We start from the raw sequence: 14987 nt of genomic DNA on the forward strand, positions 1-14987 counted from the left end.
TAAATAATGTCTTCAGTTGGCACCAAACATATAAACTATTACTGTGGCCAAGCAATTTTATTTTTGATTCCCGAGTTTATGGCATACTGTTCCAGAAGGCATGACCTTGGTGAGTCATCCTCCAATGTTCTTCTTGGACAACAAATACTTTTCTTGTATGGCCTTCCATGTAATTTAAATTGATGCAATCTATTTCTGATTGTAGATACATGCACTTTGATTCCAATTGTTATAGATGTTACGTGAGGATCCCACATTGTCATTTTTAGGGTTCCTGTAGACTTTATTTTATCTGAAATGGTTGAAAGTGCTTAGCAGGCCAGTCCTGGACAAATTAGTACAGGTACTCCCCGAGTTAGGGACATCTGACATACGGACGACTCCTAGACACGAACAGGGCTTCCCTGCTTGTTCGTGTGCAGGACGAAGGCTTGATGGGGGGGAGGGGGATGGTTCGCATGACTTGCAGAAGAAATCTTTTGCTAAACACAGCTGAGGTTGTGGGTGATCTTAAGGACTGAGCTCTCTGCAACATCTTGTAACTCTTTAATGGTCAAGACAAATTCTGCAGCTCTTTCTTTTTGCATATCAAAGCACAGCTTGCTCCAGAAGTTATTAAATGTCTAGGCTCCATTACACTGAGTGTAATTGTTATAGTAATGTTACACTAAAGTTTTAAGCTCATAATAATGTTATGTTGAAGATAATTTGATGTTTTGATAAAGTTTTATCATGAGAAAATCATTGTATATATTAAAACAACGACTCACAGCCTTTCAACCACATATATGTGTGTTGTTTGAATGGGTAGAGTGGCAGAGGTTAAATGGCTGGGGGGTAAGGAAGAGTGAAGGCAGAAAAGGACCATGTAGTCCTTCCAGTCTGCCCCCTTTTTTACCATTTTTTACAAATGTTATTAGTAGTAATGTCTGTGCATTGACTTTTTTAGTTGTTTTCCTGCTATAGCACAGCAGACATTTACACAGAAAAAGGCTAACAAAAGCTTCTGTACATATGTACTTTTTATAGTACATTTGAATCCTAGCAATAAACTTATCCTATTCTTTTACCCTTTTTGGTTGTGAAATATAACAAAGAGACATCCACCTAAAAATCACACTGTTTCATACCACTGTATATGGCTTTAAGGTATACCACAAGCATAAATATTTAGTGGTATAATAGCGTTTGCCTTGACGATGCATATAAAGATCCTCTTCAACCAAAAAATGTTTATTTAAAAGAATTTTGTCCCCCATGATTGTGTCCCAATTTACCATATCTTTTATGATATATTAAAGCTAATGGCTTTTAAAATTGTAAAGAAAAAATTTCAACTTCCCGCTCCCATTTACTTAAAAGAAAATTTGTTTTCAAAGTTTGCATACGCACCAAAAAACTAAACTTGAGTGAAAAACTAAACTTATGTGAACTAATCCATCAAAAGCCATTTATGATCACCATTAGGAGAAAATTGTTACCATGAATGGTTAAAGGTAATAACAAAATTGCAGGAACTATCTTTGTAATTTAAATTCTAAATTAAATTTGTCAAAATATGCAGCTCACCTCTATTACAAGGAGCCTTTTTCAAACACTGGATAGTACGATACCTTGAGGGGTTGGAATCATTTACACCGGGTAGCACCACTTGGAGGTTGCTATAGATTCATGATATTGAGTTTCCAACTGCCTGAACAATTTGTAAAAAATTTACTCCTTAATGTACTTTACGTGTGGAATGCTATAAGCACAGTTAAAGCTATGTTGGCTGGAAGGATTTTTATTTCTGGCAGTGCAGCATTTGCCACATTTTAAACCACTGGCACTGATGATAGAGGAAGAGATCCCCTTGTAATATCATGATGGTAACAAAATGGTGGTAACCTTAAACATGCTGGTGTAAGGTGGTCATAACATGCTGTTGGTAAAGTAATATCTGAATTGTATGGTGGTTGGGTCTCACTGTATAATTTGATGTACACATATTCTCAGTTACCCATGTATTATCCATATATTGTCACAATTAGCCTTGCAATGAGTTCATGCTGTGACGCATTTATTGTGCCAATGTGTGCCAAAACTGGGCACCCTGGGTTTCAGGCCAAACATAGGATTTATTAGAGTCTGGTGTCTGGTGGAGAAGAAGGTAAAAGGGGGCAATTTAAAAGTCTAGTAATCTGAAATGCAATCCAGAAAAGGAGCGGGTGCTGACAAATTAACGGCGAATCGCTAAGGTACTTGTAAGATTACCAGCGACGTACCGGTTCAGGGATCCTTTTTGGACGGGGGGCTTTCTCAGTCCAAGCCTGAAGAAGTTATCTATGTGCTCTTTCCTGCTGTAAGCATGTTGACCAGCTGAGAATACTGTTCAATACAATAGCGTATGATTGGCTGTATCTAATTGGTAAACTGTGGGTTGTTCACAGAAAAGATCCTAGATTGTTAAATATTTGCCAAGCCGGTGGTTATCATAAAATGTATATCAGGGAGAAAGAAAAGGCAGACTTTTTTTGGCAAAATAAATTAAAGATTGTGACTAGTTTATTATATATATCAAACAAAACAACATCATATAGTACAAAGTGAATCTTAACACCAACAAAGACCTACTATGCTAGGACAACATCCAGCCATAGTGGCCCTAAGATAATGTATAAGAAAGATTGTGTATTTATTTAGCATACAGAATATGATTCCATTACAGAATGGTCACTTGTCTCTTTCCCGATGCGTTTCGCCTACAAGGCTTCCACAGGGGATACAGAAGACATATATCTGTTGTGTTTGTCGATGTGGATCATAAAGGAGCATTGAATAGTGACAATGGGACTAATCAGTAAAATACATCCAGCTAAGTATTTTCAGGATGAAAGTTAAAGCTGCAGGTAGTTGAGTAATATTGGAGGGAGGAGGATCCAATATAGGTATTTCTTCTTCTCCGAGTTTAAATGGTCAAGGTATTGACGGGGATGAAGTTCACATCTGTAGTGTTATCTATAGATTTTACATCAGAAGATACCTTATCCAGTAGAATTTTTCTATTAAAGATGAAGTTTTGGGGTCAGTTGGGGTAGTAATTTACAAAGTGGATGCTTCGAAAATATATTATATACAGATTCAATTCGCTTTGTGATGATAATGAACATAAGGACATGATGCCTGCAGTCAGTCAGAAAAGAGCATCTCTTTATACATTATCTTAGGAGCACTAGATGTTCATTCTAGATGTTCATTCTAGATGTCTAGATGTTGTACTATCATAGTAGCTCTCTGTTAGTTAATATTCACTTTACACTATATCATGTTGTTTTCTTTGAATCACATAATAGTCAAAATCTTTAATTTATTTTGCCTAAAAAGCTTGCTATTTCTTTCTCCCTGATAAACATATGCATCTAATTGGTGTTTAAATTGTATGTAGAGCTCTTTTCTCTCCGCAACACTCAAAAACTGTAATAATTTTGCCTTCTTATTAGTCACCATGTACGTTTCTGAAATGCTCACATTTTCAAAAAATTTAAGGTAATTTCTTACTTTTAACTCACCACTATTCAGTTTCTGATATACCTGCAAGACAGGTAATAAGGGGTAACCCCCCAAATGTCAGATACCCATAAAAAAAATCAACTGAGAGGGGTTTTAACATACACTTTAATGATTCATTTATTATGAAAAAAACAGACTTTTTTCCAATGAATCGGAATTTTATTCCATCCATATACATGCATAGTAACAACATTTGTTGAGAAATTCTTTCTATCAGAAGTAGAACTTTTTTTTTTCTCTGTGATCACCAGTTGCAGTACTGTCACATTTATAGGTACTGTAAATATATATTACATTTGAATTTGATTCATACTTGCAGCATTGTGTTTAGGGTTAAGATTGTAGTTGTATATCTTCAAAGACAAAACTGGCTGTCTAAAGTTCATATCTTACAATACTGCTTCCGGTAATTTTGTTCATTTGTTATAAAGTATTGCATTTAACAGCAAAGATTCTTTATTCTCCTTTTAAAAATTCAGACAAAGATGCATCAGCAAAGGAAAATACAAGTACTATACAAGAAAAAAAAATGTCCATCTTCATTTCAAATACAGTTTTTTTTTTTTCAGATTGAAAAGTGAACAGGAACAGACTGCTACATACAAATGCAAGCCTAATCACTAGTTCCATGTGTCTGCTCAAATATAGCTGCGAGGGCGGTCCATTGGCACAAGCTTTACATGACTGGGGTCTAGAATGTATTATCCTGTCCAGTGCATTGATATTTTATTGTCCATACAAATAGTTTGAAGGCCATTAAATGTGATTAATTCACGGCTCAAAAGATCTCCAGTCTGTTTGAAAAATAGGATATTTTTTCAAATGAACAGCTGATGGAATTACTAATAATGTATTTTCACAGCATATGGAGACAACGGCGGATAAAGAATGGTGCCAATTGTGCCAATGCATGAGAGTCCCGGACTTTCCTCCATCAACAGGGACCTCCATGGGGGGCCAAGTGAATTCAGCAGGGGGACATTAGTCAAATCTGCACCTGGACCCACTGTGCACCCACAAACCCACTTTCTGAACATCCCTAGGTTGGCAGTCTAGCAATTCAGGCTGTTGCCAACAGACTAGAAAATATGTCAATGCTTGTGAGCTGGGGAGGGTTCCTTTAAAGACTACTTACTATTATTATAATAAAATAGTCTCTGTACTGTACTGAACTGCACTGATGACAATCACTACAGTTTTAAGTAATGATCCTCTTTTTCCAAAAGTCCTCTGAAGCTTTAAAATATCTTATGAAGAGAATCATTATAAAATGTCCTGGATGTTGTCTGGCATCCAGTGCCTCCACATGTCACGCATACGCTGCAACTTTACTATTAAAGGAAACAACCTGCATATGAGTGGTTGGTTCTTTAAAGTGCTGTAATCCTTTAAACTTATGAAAATGGGTAGCTACATTTTTTTATGCCCAGGCTGTTTTTTTTTTCCTAGCTTGATTAAAACTGATTGCACCCTATATTTATGTGCCCGCAACTATGTTTATGTTCCTACCCATCTTCAATACATCATTCTGAGTGCACACATTCATACAATTTTAACAACAGGAGATCAAGTAAAACTTTCATTATAAGAGTGCATACCATTTGTTTTGCTGAAATGCTAAGGAGGAGGAGTGGCAACACAGCTTGGATTAAAAACTTCCCTATGTTCCTGATTGTAAAAGTCAGGTGCAAATGGTATGTTTTCATCACAGAAATGGTTATAGTCTCTGAAGTATAATGGTAGTTTTAAATAATTTAGGACATTCGTGCCAGCTTTAATGTTTTAAAGTGTTACTGTGGCCAAGCCTTTGGCATTTAACTGATTAGAGTAAATGAGCCATAAAGCAACCCTTCTCCGACCACTGCAGGCTCTGTGGAACAATTCATCTTTAAAGTTTACAGCAGAAGCACCAAAGTTGTCCAAATCGTGTTGCTATAGCTTAGACAACACTATCAACCCCCTCTACTTCCCTTTCTAGAGGCTCCTGATCACTGCCAGAAGGGGAACAAAGGGTGAGCTGAGCTGCTGAGTTACTGAATGGAAGGACACCTGGAAAAGATGAGATGCAGAGTTACTAATAGGAAAACTGGGATCCCAAGAAACCAACTTAAATAGCTTTTGTTTAGAACTTTGAGGTTGAATTCTTCCATAGTACCTGCAGCTACGGGGGTCAATGAAGGCTTAATATATTTAATAATTAATATTATATATAATATTTTTTTTTTTTGCCATACAATGGGCATAGGTTGGCCACATGTTCAAAGCAAAGGCTTAGGAAGCCATAATTTTCAAAACAGCATATGAAATAAAAGCAGTTGTAGTTTTTTCTCCATTTAACATTTTGTGTAATGTGTGCCATGACTTTAAAAGACAGGGTTAAAAGAAGTTTTTTTTCAAAGGAGAGATAGAAATATGTCCAACGTGGCAATAATCAGGTGCATTGTATAGTGGTTTAAGGCTAAGTATACAGAAGTGTGGCTGGTGCTGGTGTCCCTTTTTAGCTGTATTCTGGCCAACCTTCCATTAGGTTTCCAGTGTCAGGCACAGCCAGAATATTGCATGTTTAGTCTGTCTTGAGATTCCTAAGCAAATGCTTATCCAAGGTTTTAGGTGTACTAAGCTATTGGGACAATGCACTGTATTCAACTATTTCTAGTGGGCTACTGACCATCTCCTTTCAAAGCTTGCCTATATTTAGGCTACAACTGGCTACATATGTTATAATGTAACTGTGCAGTGTCTGTACAATCACTTTTGTATCTACCTACAAATACTGTATGTGGTTAAAGGACCTACCTAAAAATCAAATCAGTTGCTTATCATTCTGGTAAACCCTCACTTTAATGGCTGTTGGTAAACCCAAAGATATTGTACAATCAGAATTTCAGGTGGATAGCCAGCTTAACAAGTATCAGCTATATTTCAGCAAAGACAGCTACTCGTTCTGTAACAGCGTAGGAAAGAAAAATCAGTATACACAAGTGCTTCTGAAGCTATTCCTAATATGTCTTTTTTTTCTCTGCAATGTTGTGTCTATATTATTTAAAATCTACTATACAGGTGCAAACCATATGTGCTACACAATAACTATACAATAACATTACAAATGACTTTAATATAAAGTTCTTTAAATAAAAAATAACAGAACCACAGCTACAGTCGCATCCAACAGCGACTGCTTCTCTGGCAAGTGCGTTGCTGCACATTAACGGCTCAGAAACAGGAGTCGCTGCTGGGAGCAAATGTATAAACGATGCTGGTAAAATAAATAATAAGAAAAATGGCACCAATAATACACTTTTACGCATAACTGTTATGGAATTACACCTTAAATCTTCAAGTCATTTCAAATGTACGGATATCCTGATTGTCCGGATGTCAATTAAGCAGCATCATTGTTTGTTTTTTGTTTTTTTCTTTTACTCTGACTGCAGGAAACAAACATACTTCACGTTGTAACAAAACCTCCAGATGTGGATTGTTCACTTGACATGTTCGGCAGCATGTGACGAGCAGTAAAACTTTTTGTGAGTAATAAAGTTTGAAAGATTGTTAAATTGGATGTCACACAGACGGCAATACTTCCCACTGGCTGCAGCTGCTCCAGATCCGTTCACGTTTTTTGTTAGGCTGGCTGCTTGATCCTCAACAGCCGGGGCTGCCGGAGAAACGTTTTCATTAGCTGCCGGAGGTTTGTCAGGTGCCCAGGAAGGCGATTTACATCCGTCTTCAGCTGGAGGATTCTGGGAATGGTTTTCTTGCTGAGAGTTTACAACAGGCCGATCCTCCTGCTTAAGTCCACCATTCACTATTACCATGCCTCTGTTTTTTGGCAATAGCGGGAGAGACTCTTTCTTCAGCAAAGAACATCCATTTGAAGGTATCTGACTTTTGGGAGACTCGCTTCCTACATTTGTGCTTTGATCTAAATCCGCGTTGTGTATTACAAGAGACCCAGAAATATAATCACTTGGCTTGATTCCATAATATGGAGAAAGCTGATCTGCGCCTTTTGCTTTTTTTATTGCTCCTGGGTAAAGGCATTGGGAAAAAAAAGCATTTTTGTTTTCCTCTTTTGTGGCGATAAGCTGCGCTGCCTCGCTAAAGACTTTAAGACCTTGAAGAGTCGCTAAGTGGGAAGAGAACAAGTTCCCATTAGGTGAGGACTGTTTAGAGGTCCTGTTCTTTTCACATTTTATGGAGCTCCTTTCGAAGTTGGCTTCAGGGCTGTTTCTTTCGCTCTCGGGGTTAGGGAAAACTTTGCTTTCTAGATTTCCTATGTCATTGCGTTGGCTTGCTGTCACGGGACAGAAGTTTTGCTTGTGGGTAAGATAGTTCTCGACTTTATTAAAGCCTATCTTACATACTGTGCACTCATGATAGTCCAGGAGCCTTTTGGGAGAAGAAGCCACTCGATCAGACTGCCCTAAACATTTTTTGCTAAGGTCTATTGGTGCATCCATCTCCAGGGAGGAAATGGATGAGTGTGAAGTTTCACATTTCACCACGGGAACACATTTACTAATTGAAAGTGATGTTTCCAAATGCTTTGGAACGACTCCTGGAAAGATATCGCACCTGGGATGATAACAATCCCCAGGGCCCTCTGCTGGCTCTTGGACAGACGTACAAGGGTTGCCAAGATTAGCTACATGAAGAAAATGCTGTTGAACTAGCTGTGGCCTCTGATCGTGCTCAGGAAGGCACATCTCATACATCTTTCTCCTCTTCCTCGTGCGCATAGTTCTCTGCATGGCAGGCACTTTGTTGGTTGCTGATCTCTTTAATGGAGGGTCATGGCGAGTTGCGCAGTAGTACTGTTTATGAACCATAAAGGTTTCATGCCTACTGAAGGTTATATTACAAGCATCACAGGTGGTTTTGTTTGGGTCATTATTGTCACCATCCATTTGTGGTGGAGTGGCATTTTTAATTTCCACTGCTTTTCCATTTATTTTCTCATCATTGCTACCCACATTTGGCAATTTTTTAGCTTCAGAAGCAAAGTCTTTGTCCCTTGGTTTGATGTTTGACCCCAATAGATCTAGAACATTGCCTGAGTTAATGCAGGAGGCCTGGAGCAGTTGGTTGTCATTTTCGGAAGAATGAAGAGGTGTATTGAGAAGGTTGACAGGATTTTGGGCATTGGTTGGGCTCACGGCTTCTGGTATCTTTTCTGTTACACTGGGAAAGTCTGCTGACTTGCTTATGTGTTGCCATCGGCTGCTGCAGTAGTGTTTCTTATGTACCAAATAATTGTCCAAGTTATTAAATGTTATATTGCACTCAAAGCAAGTGGCTCCCTTTGGCATCAGGGGGCTGTAAATGACAGGCGGGTAGCTGTTGCTGCCATGCCTTAACCGCCGATGTACCAGTTCAGACATCTTTGCCAGTATTTCTGAAGCTTGAGGAACCACAGTAATATCATGGGGAAAAGCAAACTGAGATAGAAAGGGTGCCATTGGAAAAGATGGTCCAATAGTGGGCTGCACAGGAGATGAAGCAAGCCTGGGGCTCGATGGCTCAGATTTTATTTTAGTGTAGGAAAACATGTTTTTATTGCCTGTCTCTAGCCTCTGATTGGACAGAAAAGGATGTGGCTTCTTCTCACTTTTTTCCAGTTCACTGTCTGAGCTTGCATCTTTGTTCAGCCCAGTCTTTTGGCTCTGCAGAAGTTCATTTTTATTCAGCAGCTCTGGCGTCTGTTGTGCATTTGCTTCGTTGGCACCGGGAGAGTGTTCGGTGTCAGCTTCTCTTTGCAGTTTACTTCCAGGGACATGAAGCTCCTGGTGTTGTAGGAGTTCCCTCTGAGTTTGAAAGCCAAAATGGCACTGATTGCATCGAAAGGCAGCTTGAGTAAGATGAGAGAACAGGTGTTTGTGGAAGTTAATCACAGATTCTGCCGTGTAGTTACACACTGTACATTTCAGGCTGGCCCCGGGAGGAAAGACATCTTCAACTTTAACACCTGCAAAAAGACAGGAATATGTTAATACAAAAATAAATCTTGCTGATCTATCTTCAAACCCGACAAAATATCTTATCGCACACAAAACATTCCAAGCCCTTCTGTCTTTCTGAACAACTTGCCATTTTGTTTTTTTTTTCAACTAAACAAGTAATTTAGATTGATAAAGGACATGCACACTACAGATTGGGTAAAACAAATTTACAGTGAATAAGGACCTTCCTAAAAATCTAGCTTGTTGTAGGATTGTTCATAAAAATCAGCAGTGTTAACTCTTTGTGAACTGCTGCTATACGGCATACAACACATGTTCCAGTTAGCACAAAAAAATATTTACTTTGTTTCAATTAACTTAAAAAAAATGGGTTCATTGTTTAATGCATATTAAATTACAAGACAAGCCACACTGCTGTGCCAGGGTCTCCTGTGCAAAATGTGGTCCTTAACATCTAAACCTGGATTGTATCAGAAAGATTTTTGTATGGTGTAGTGTATTGTGCTACACATGTGCACATTTCCTTTGGCAAATTGGAGTTTGATTTTTGCTTAATTGGCTTTGGTGAAGACAACTATAGGGCATCTTTAGCTACACTGAAGTCTGGACTTCTTGTGTGTTGATGTACTTTTAAGGAGGAAGAAGTTACCTCCCAGCAATGGCTCACAATGTTTTTATTGCTATAATTGTTGTAGCTGGGAGCTTGGATGGGTTACAGTTAGAGAATGCACTTTGCAAGGTGTAACTTCACAAGCATAATTGAATATATTCTAAAAGGTTGAAACAATTTAAATAGGCTGTAAGCCTAGATCGATCCAGCCAAAATGTATTTTTAGTTTTGGATAGAGTGGGGACAATCTGTGCAGCCAATAATCAAGCCCTACCACTGTCAGTGCTCTGGGAAATGCAAGTGGGTCACCCATACCCGGATGTTCCAAATACATATGTCTTCACACCTAGTTTCTAAACAGAAAGGCAGGGGAGAGAAGGGAAGCTAAGCAAATGCATCTGTAGGAGCAAAGCACATGTGTTCTGGGGATAAATCTCTAATGTGAGACAAGAAGATCTGATAGAATTCTTTTTCTTCACACAGATCATAATGACTCGACAGACTTACCACTGTGGGAGTTTAGGTGCACTTCCAGCGCTCTGGCATTAGAAAAGCTTTTGGTGCACTGTGGGTAAGGGCAGACACTGGACATCTGTGGCGTGCTTTCCTCACTGTCCTCTGGAAGCTGGGCTGTATCCCTCTGGCGACCACTGCAATAATACATGAGATGGGCCTGCAAGTTGCGTTCGCTCCTGTACCAAATTCCACAAGATTTGCAGGGGAATATGTCTTCTGCAAAGGAGGCAGAAAAGAAGCAACAAATCAATGAAGCTTAAAGCTGAACTCCAGGCAAAAAACTGTTTTACCTGCCAAAAGGTTCTTTAAATTTGTTCAGCCAGTCTTGTAAACCAAGCTTCACTACCGGAAAGCAAAGGTGGGTCTTGGACCTCTCTGCAAACTACCCTATATTTTAGCAAAACAGCATGGTCTGGGACCTATTCCAGCTTTAGATTAGACAATGAAGGAGCAGCAGCACACTGATGAGGTAATTCCTGTGCTCTTTCCTCTGTGAGAATATCCATAGCCCTGAATGTCATCATATACTTTCCTGCAGCCAGGGAGCTTCTGTACAGAGAATGACCAGAGAATTATATCTCTATGCATTAATACCTAATAATCGGTACATACCAAGATTTATTTATTTTCTTCCCCACTACTTGTCTGCTAGATAACTTAGAACTCCAAAAACTCTGTGTGCTCTGTTTGTTAATAATCTTAATAGTTTTCTGAAGAAACTTTCTTACTTTCCCCCACATCATGATTGATGTTTTTTTGTTTCTTCCTAGCACTATTCTATCATCATTTTTATCACTAAAACATAAGATTGCCTTAAGATGGGTGGGAAGGTGTTCTGGACACCAGGGACACCACAAACTATTATAGAAGAGTACAGAGGACAGAGTGCAGTATGTAGAGAACAGACATAAATCATTATTAAATCCCAAATATCTCTCGTTCTTTCTGGGTCACAATATGTTCCCATTTAATTTTATTCTTTGTGCACATATTTGTGCATATTAGGAACAGGTTCGTGTGAAGTTTTGCTGCTGGTCAATCACTCTAAGGACAGTACACAAAAAATGTGCACAGCTTACCTGGGTGCAGAAAGGGTAGACTATTTAGCACTTAGATGTTTAAATAGATGGTTGGCTACTGCTGCTAGGTTTCTGCTTGATTTTTAAAGGTTCACTTCAGGCAACAAAAATTGTTCCCAATAGATACCTGAAACAGCCTGCTACTTGTTTCTATTTTTGTTATGACATACACTATTCACAGCAGCATGTCTTGCACTCTATATTACTGCAGATGCTGGTAGTTGAGAAGTTCTGAGTTTGATCCTGGGAGGCTAATGTTCCCAGTTACCCATCACTGCTTCTTGTTCTTGGGTATTTGGAAAGAAAATAATTATGTATCACTGTAGGCTGTAGTTCTATTCCAGAAAAACTGGTTAAAGTCTAGCACTAGGGCTAAGGCCTATAGATGATGTTGAAGCCCCATCCACAATCAGAAGCACTGGATAGAAGAGAAGCAGCAGTTTCTTTAAGTAATGTCTCATGAATTAAAACGCAAATACAATAACAATGTATTTGTTACACTGTATTACCCTATTAAATTTGCAGAATATATGCAAACTTTACACAACAATTCTGCTGTCAACTTGACAGCTGGTAATTGCCGGTAATAGCTATGGGGGATCAGTGTCAGGGAGAAAGCAGCAGGATGTTCTAGAAACCATGTTTAGGTTTTTTAAAACTACATTTAAAATCCTGAGTTGTTTAAGCCTAAGACCACCTCTTTACAAGGTGACAAACCTGCAAGTGATTTCAGTGCAGAATGAACAGAGCTGTCACCCTGGTAATGAAAGTAGTATTAAACAGATCTACTGACAGGGTCAGTTAAAAAAAAAAATTCTGATACCCTTTTATTTTTGCGCAATCCTGATTGGCAGCATAGTTGACTCAATGGTTAGCGCTCTGGCCTTTAAAGCACTAGGGCACAGCTTCAAATCCTAGCCAGGAGTCTAGGAGTTTGTATGTTCTACCTAAATCTGTGTGGGTTTCCTCTAGCATCCCACAAACGGTTAGGTTAATTTGCTTCCCTCAAAATTTGTCCTTAGACTACATTAATGACATGTGACTATGACATTAGATTGTAAGCCCCTTTGAGGGATAGTTGGTAATTTTAATACGGACTTTGTAAATCGCTATGTAATATGTTGGTGGTATATTAATACTGGCTAATAATAAAACAGAAGGGTATAAGAAGAAATACAATTTGTATTGTAGTGATTTCTGAATATATGGGCATAAACTACATTTATGATTGAATATTATCCATCAATTTGGAAAGAAAAACAACTGATAATATATATCATTATTATAAAAGCAAGTATTAGGTATACAATGATACAGTAATTACCCTGTTTGCCCTGAAAGTGAAAATTCTCTTGCAAAGTGAACATTAGAAGATAAACCCTATAGTGTAGGTTATATCTAGCTTTAGAAATACAAAGTAGTGCAATAATTCCAGACACTACTATATTAAAAATAATTTGCAGCAATTAAATACAATGACATGGTTTTAAAATAGCATAGGAGATCCTTCTTTAAGATTGTATGATGCACTAACAAAGTTTAGTTATGTTTTTATATATAATACATTGTTTTTGAAATGAATGTCAAAATTTCCAAAGATTCAGTGCATCATTTGCCACTTACTGTTGACAATGGCTGTAGGCAAGATAGAAGCCATAGCTGCTTGTTGAGGAAGGAGCTGTATTGAGTCCAACAAGCGCGCTGGATACATCCCCTCCGCAAGAGTCATTTGAGTGGCAGCTTGTAGCCTTGAGTCAAAATCCACAACAAAGGCAATTAACTCCTCGCCCTCAGCGATAGACTTGGTAGTTGTACACCATAGTTGTCCCCCTGTAAGCACAAATGAAGGAGTGTACTGTTAACGGCAAAATAAGTCTCAAAATGTCAAACAGGATCAAGGCATAAACTGCTAAAATCTGCAGGTTGGACGCATTTCAGAATGACTGTTTCACCCAGGAGACAAGAAACTAAAACTGTTAACAGCTTTTAGAAATGTTCGGGTGATGAAAGCGTATGGGGAATCAAGAGTTTTGGCACTTATACTGTGTACTAATACTAGTACTAGTACTGTGGCTATTAATTCACTGTGTCTCTCCAAATGTAAGTACATACAACAGCTTAAAGTAGTCTTCCATCTTCATGTGTCTTAGGGTTTGTGCAAATGGTAGTTGTTCTGAAGGTTTATATTTGCAAATAATGCATCTGTGTTTACATATATGTATTCAAATGGTGTTTAACGTGCTTTGTCTGCATTGCAAATACATTAGGAAAGGATGTAAAGGAAAGCAGGCCAAGTACAGAAAAAGGAACAGTGTTATATTTGCAGAATATACTGAGCTTTCATCTGAAGAAAGCTAGCAACTGTTGTTTAATGTGACTGTACCTGTGTACCTGAAATTTCATACAAGGCCATTCAAGCAGAGGGCGGAATGGAGTGGTTTGGCACTCCCTTGACTTACCTGTGTGTGTGTTGTGTGATAGCTAATCATGTTACAACCTATCCACAGCAAGGTAGTAAAACAGCTAAGCAAGAAAGGTGAGGAACTCCCATCTTTGATTAATCACTTTTGCTTCATATTACTGTCAATGCCACTTTTTTGACCAAATGATAGGCACTGGTCATGTTTCTTTAGCCTTGTTCGATTAAGTGAATGACACTGGAGAGAACCCACAACAGCATTTTCTGCACCAATGGCCAAGATTTAAGTACTGGGTCCATATTGGCTCAAAAGTCCAAAGCCCACTTAAAACAATCAAAAGTCAGCAGAGGAAAGCCTTAAGTCAGGCAAGCTAAAGTTGAGTTACCCCCATTTATAGCTTGATCTCATTCCACTTAAAAAAAAATGTTGGGGACAATACTGATCAGGCCACTAAGGTGTTGAGTTACCGAAGCTTGCCCAGTCTGCTTTAGGATGGGCACATTATCTCTCTACTTGCTGATCTCAGTATGACATTTATTCTTTTCCAGGAAGCCTTTTTAAGCCAACCCTATTATATTTTTGTTTTTGCGCATCATAAACAAACTGTTTATCAGCAATTTGCACTGGAGGATCATCTCACTTATATAACTTAATTATGATGATCACAGCGCATGCATAAACAGACCTGAAGTCTTCTGCATTCTAATGATGTTTTATTCATGTCCCTAAACACCGATCCATTTACAGATTATTATTCCAATTTATTTTCAAAGAAAATGCAATGTTTAAAAGTGGAAACAACTTTAAGAGCTAAAACTCCAAATTAGGCTGTTTATTTTTAAATTTTTTT

The 14987-nt window shown here is 38.3% G+C and overlaps 1 protein-coding gene across 3 annotated transcripts in view; it reads right to left on the reverse strand.

Moving 5' to 3' along the window:
- Positions 1–3636: 3636 nt before the first annotated feature.
- Positions 3637–14987, reverse strand: part of ZFPM2 (zinc finger protein, FOG family member 2) — a 257195-nt gene continuing 245844 nt past the window's right edge. For 2 of the 3 annotated variants that reach the window (XM_072410744.1, XM_072410743.1), the window contains 3 exons: positions 13341–13547; positions 10630–10854; positions 3637–9517 (listed from right to left, as the gene is read on the reverse strand). In XM_072410744.1, coding sequence (XP_072266845.1) covers positions 7032–9517; positions 10630–10854; positions 13341–13547 — 2918 coding nt within the window. In that variant the 3' untranslated portion in view covers positions 3637–7031. The remainder of the gene's footprint in view (positions 9518–10629; positions 10855–13340; positions 13548–14987) is intronic. The other variant, XM_072410745.1, reaches the window with a different exon arrangement.

The sequence above is a fragment of the Pyxicephalus adspersus genome, chromosome 5 (genome assembly GCF_032062135.1).
Source record: "Pyxicephalus adspersus chromosome 5, UCB_Pads_2.0, whole genome shotgun sequence".
In the NCBI taxonomy this organism is placed as follows: Eukaryota; Metazoa; Chordata; class Amphibia; order Anura; family Pyxicephalidae; genus Pyxicephalus; species Pyxicephalus adspersus.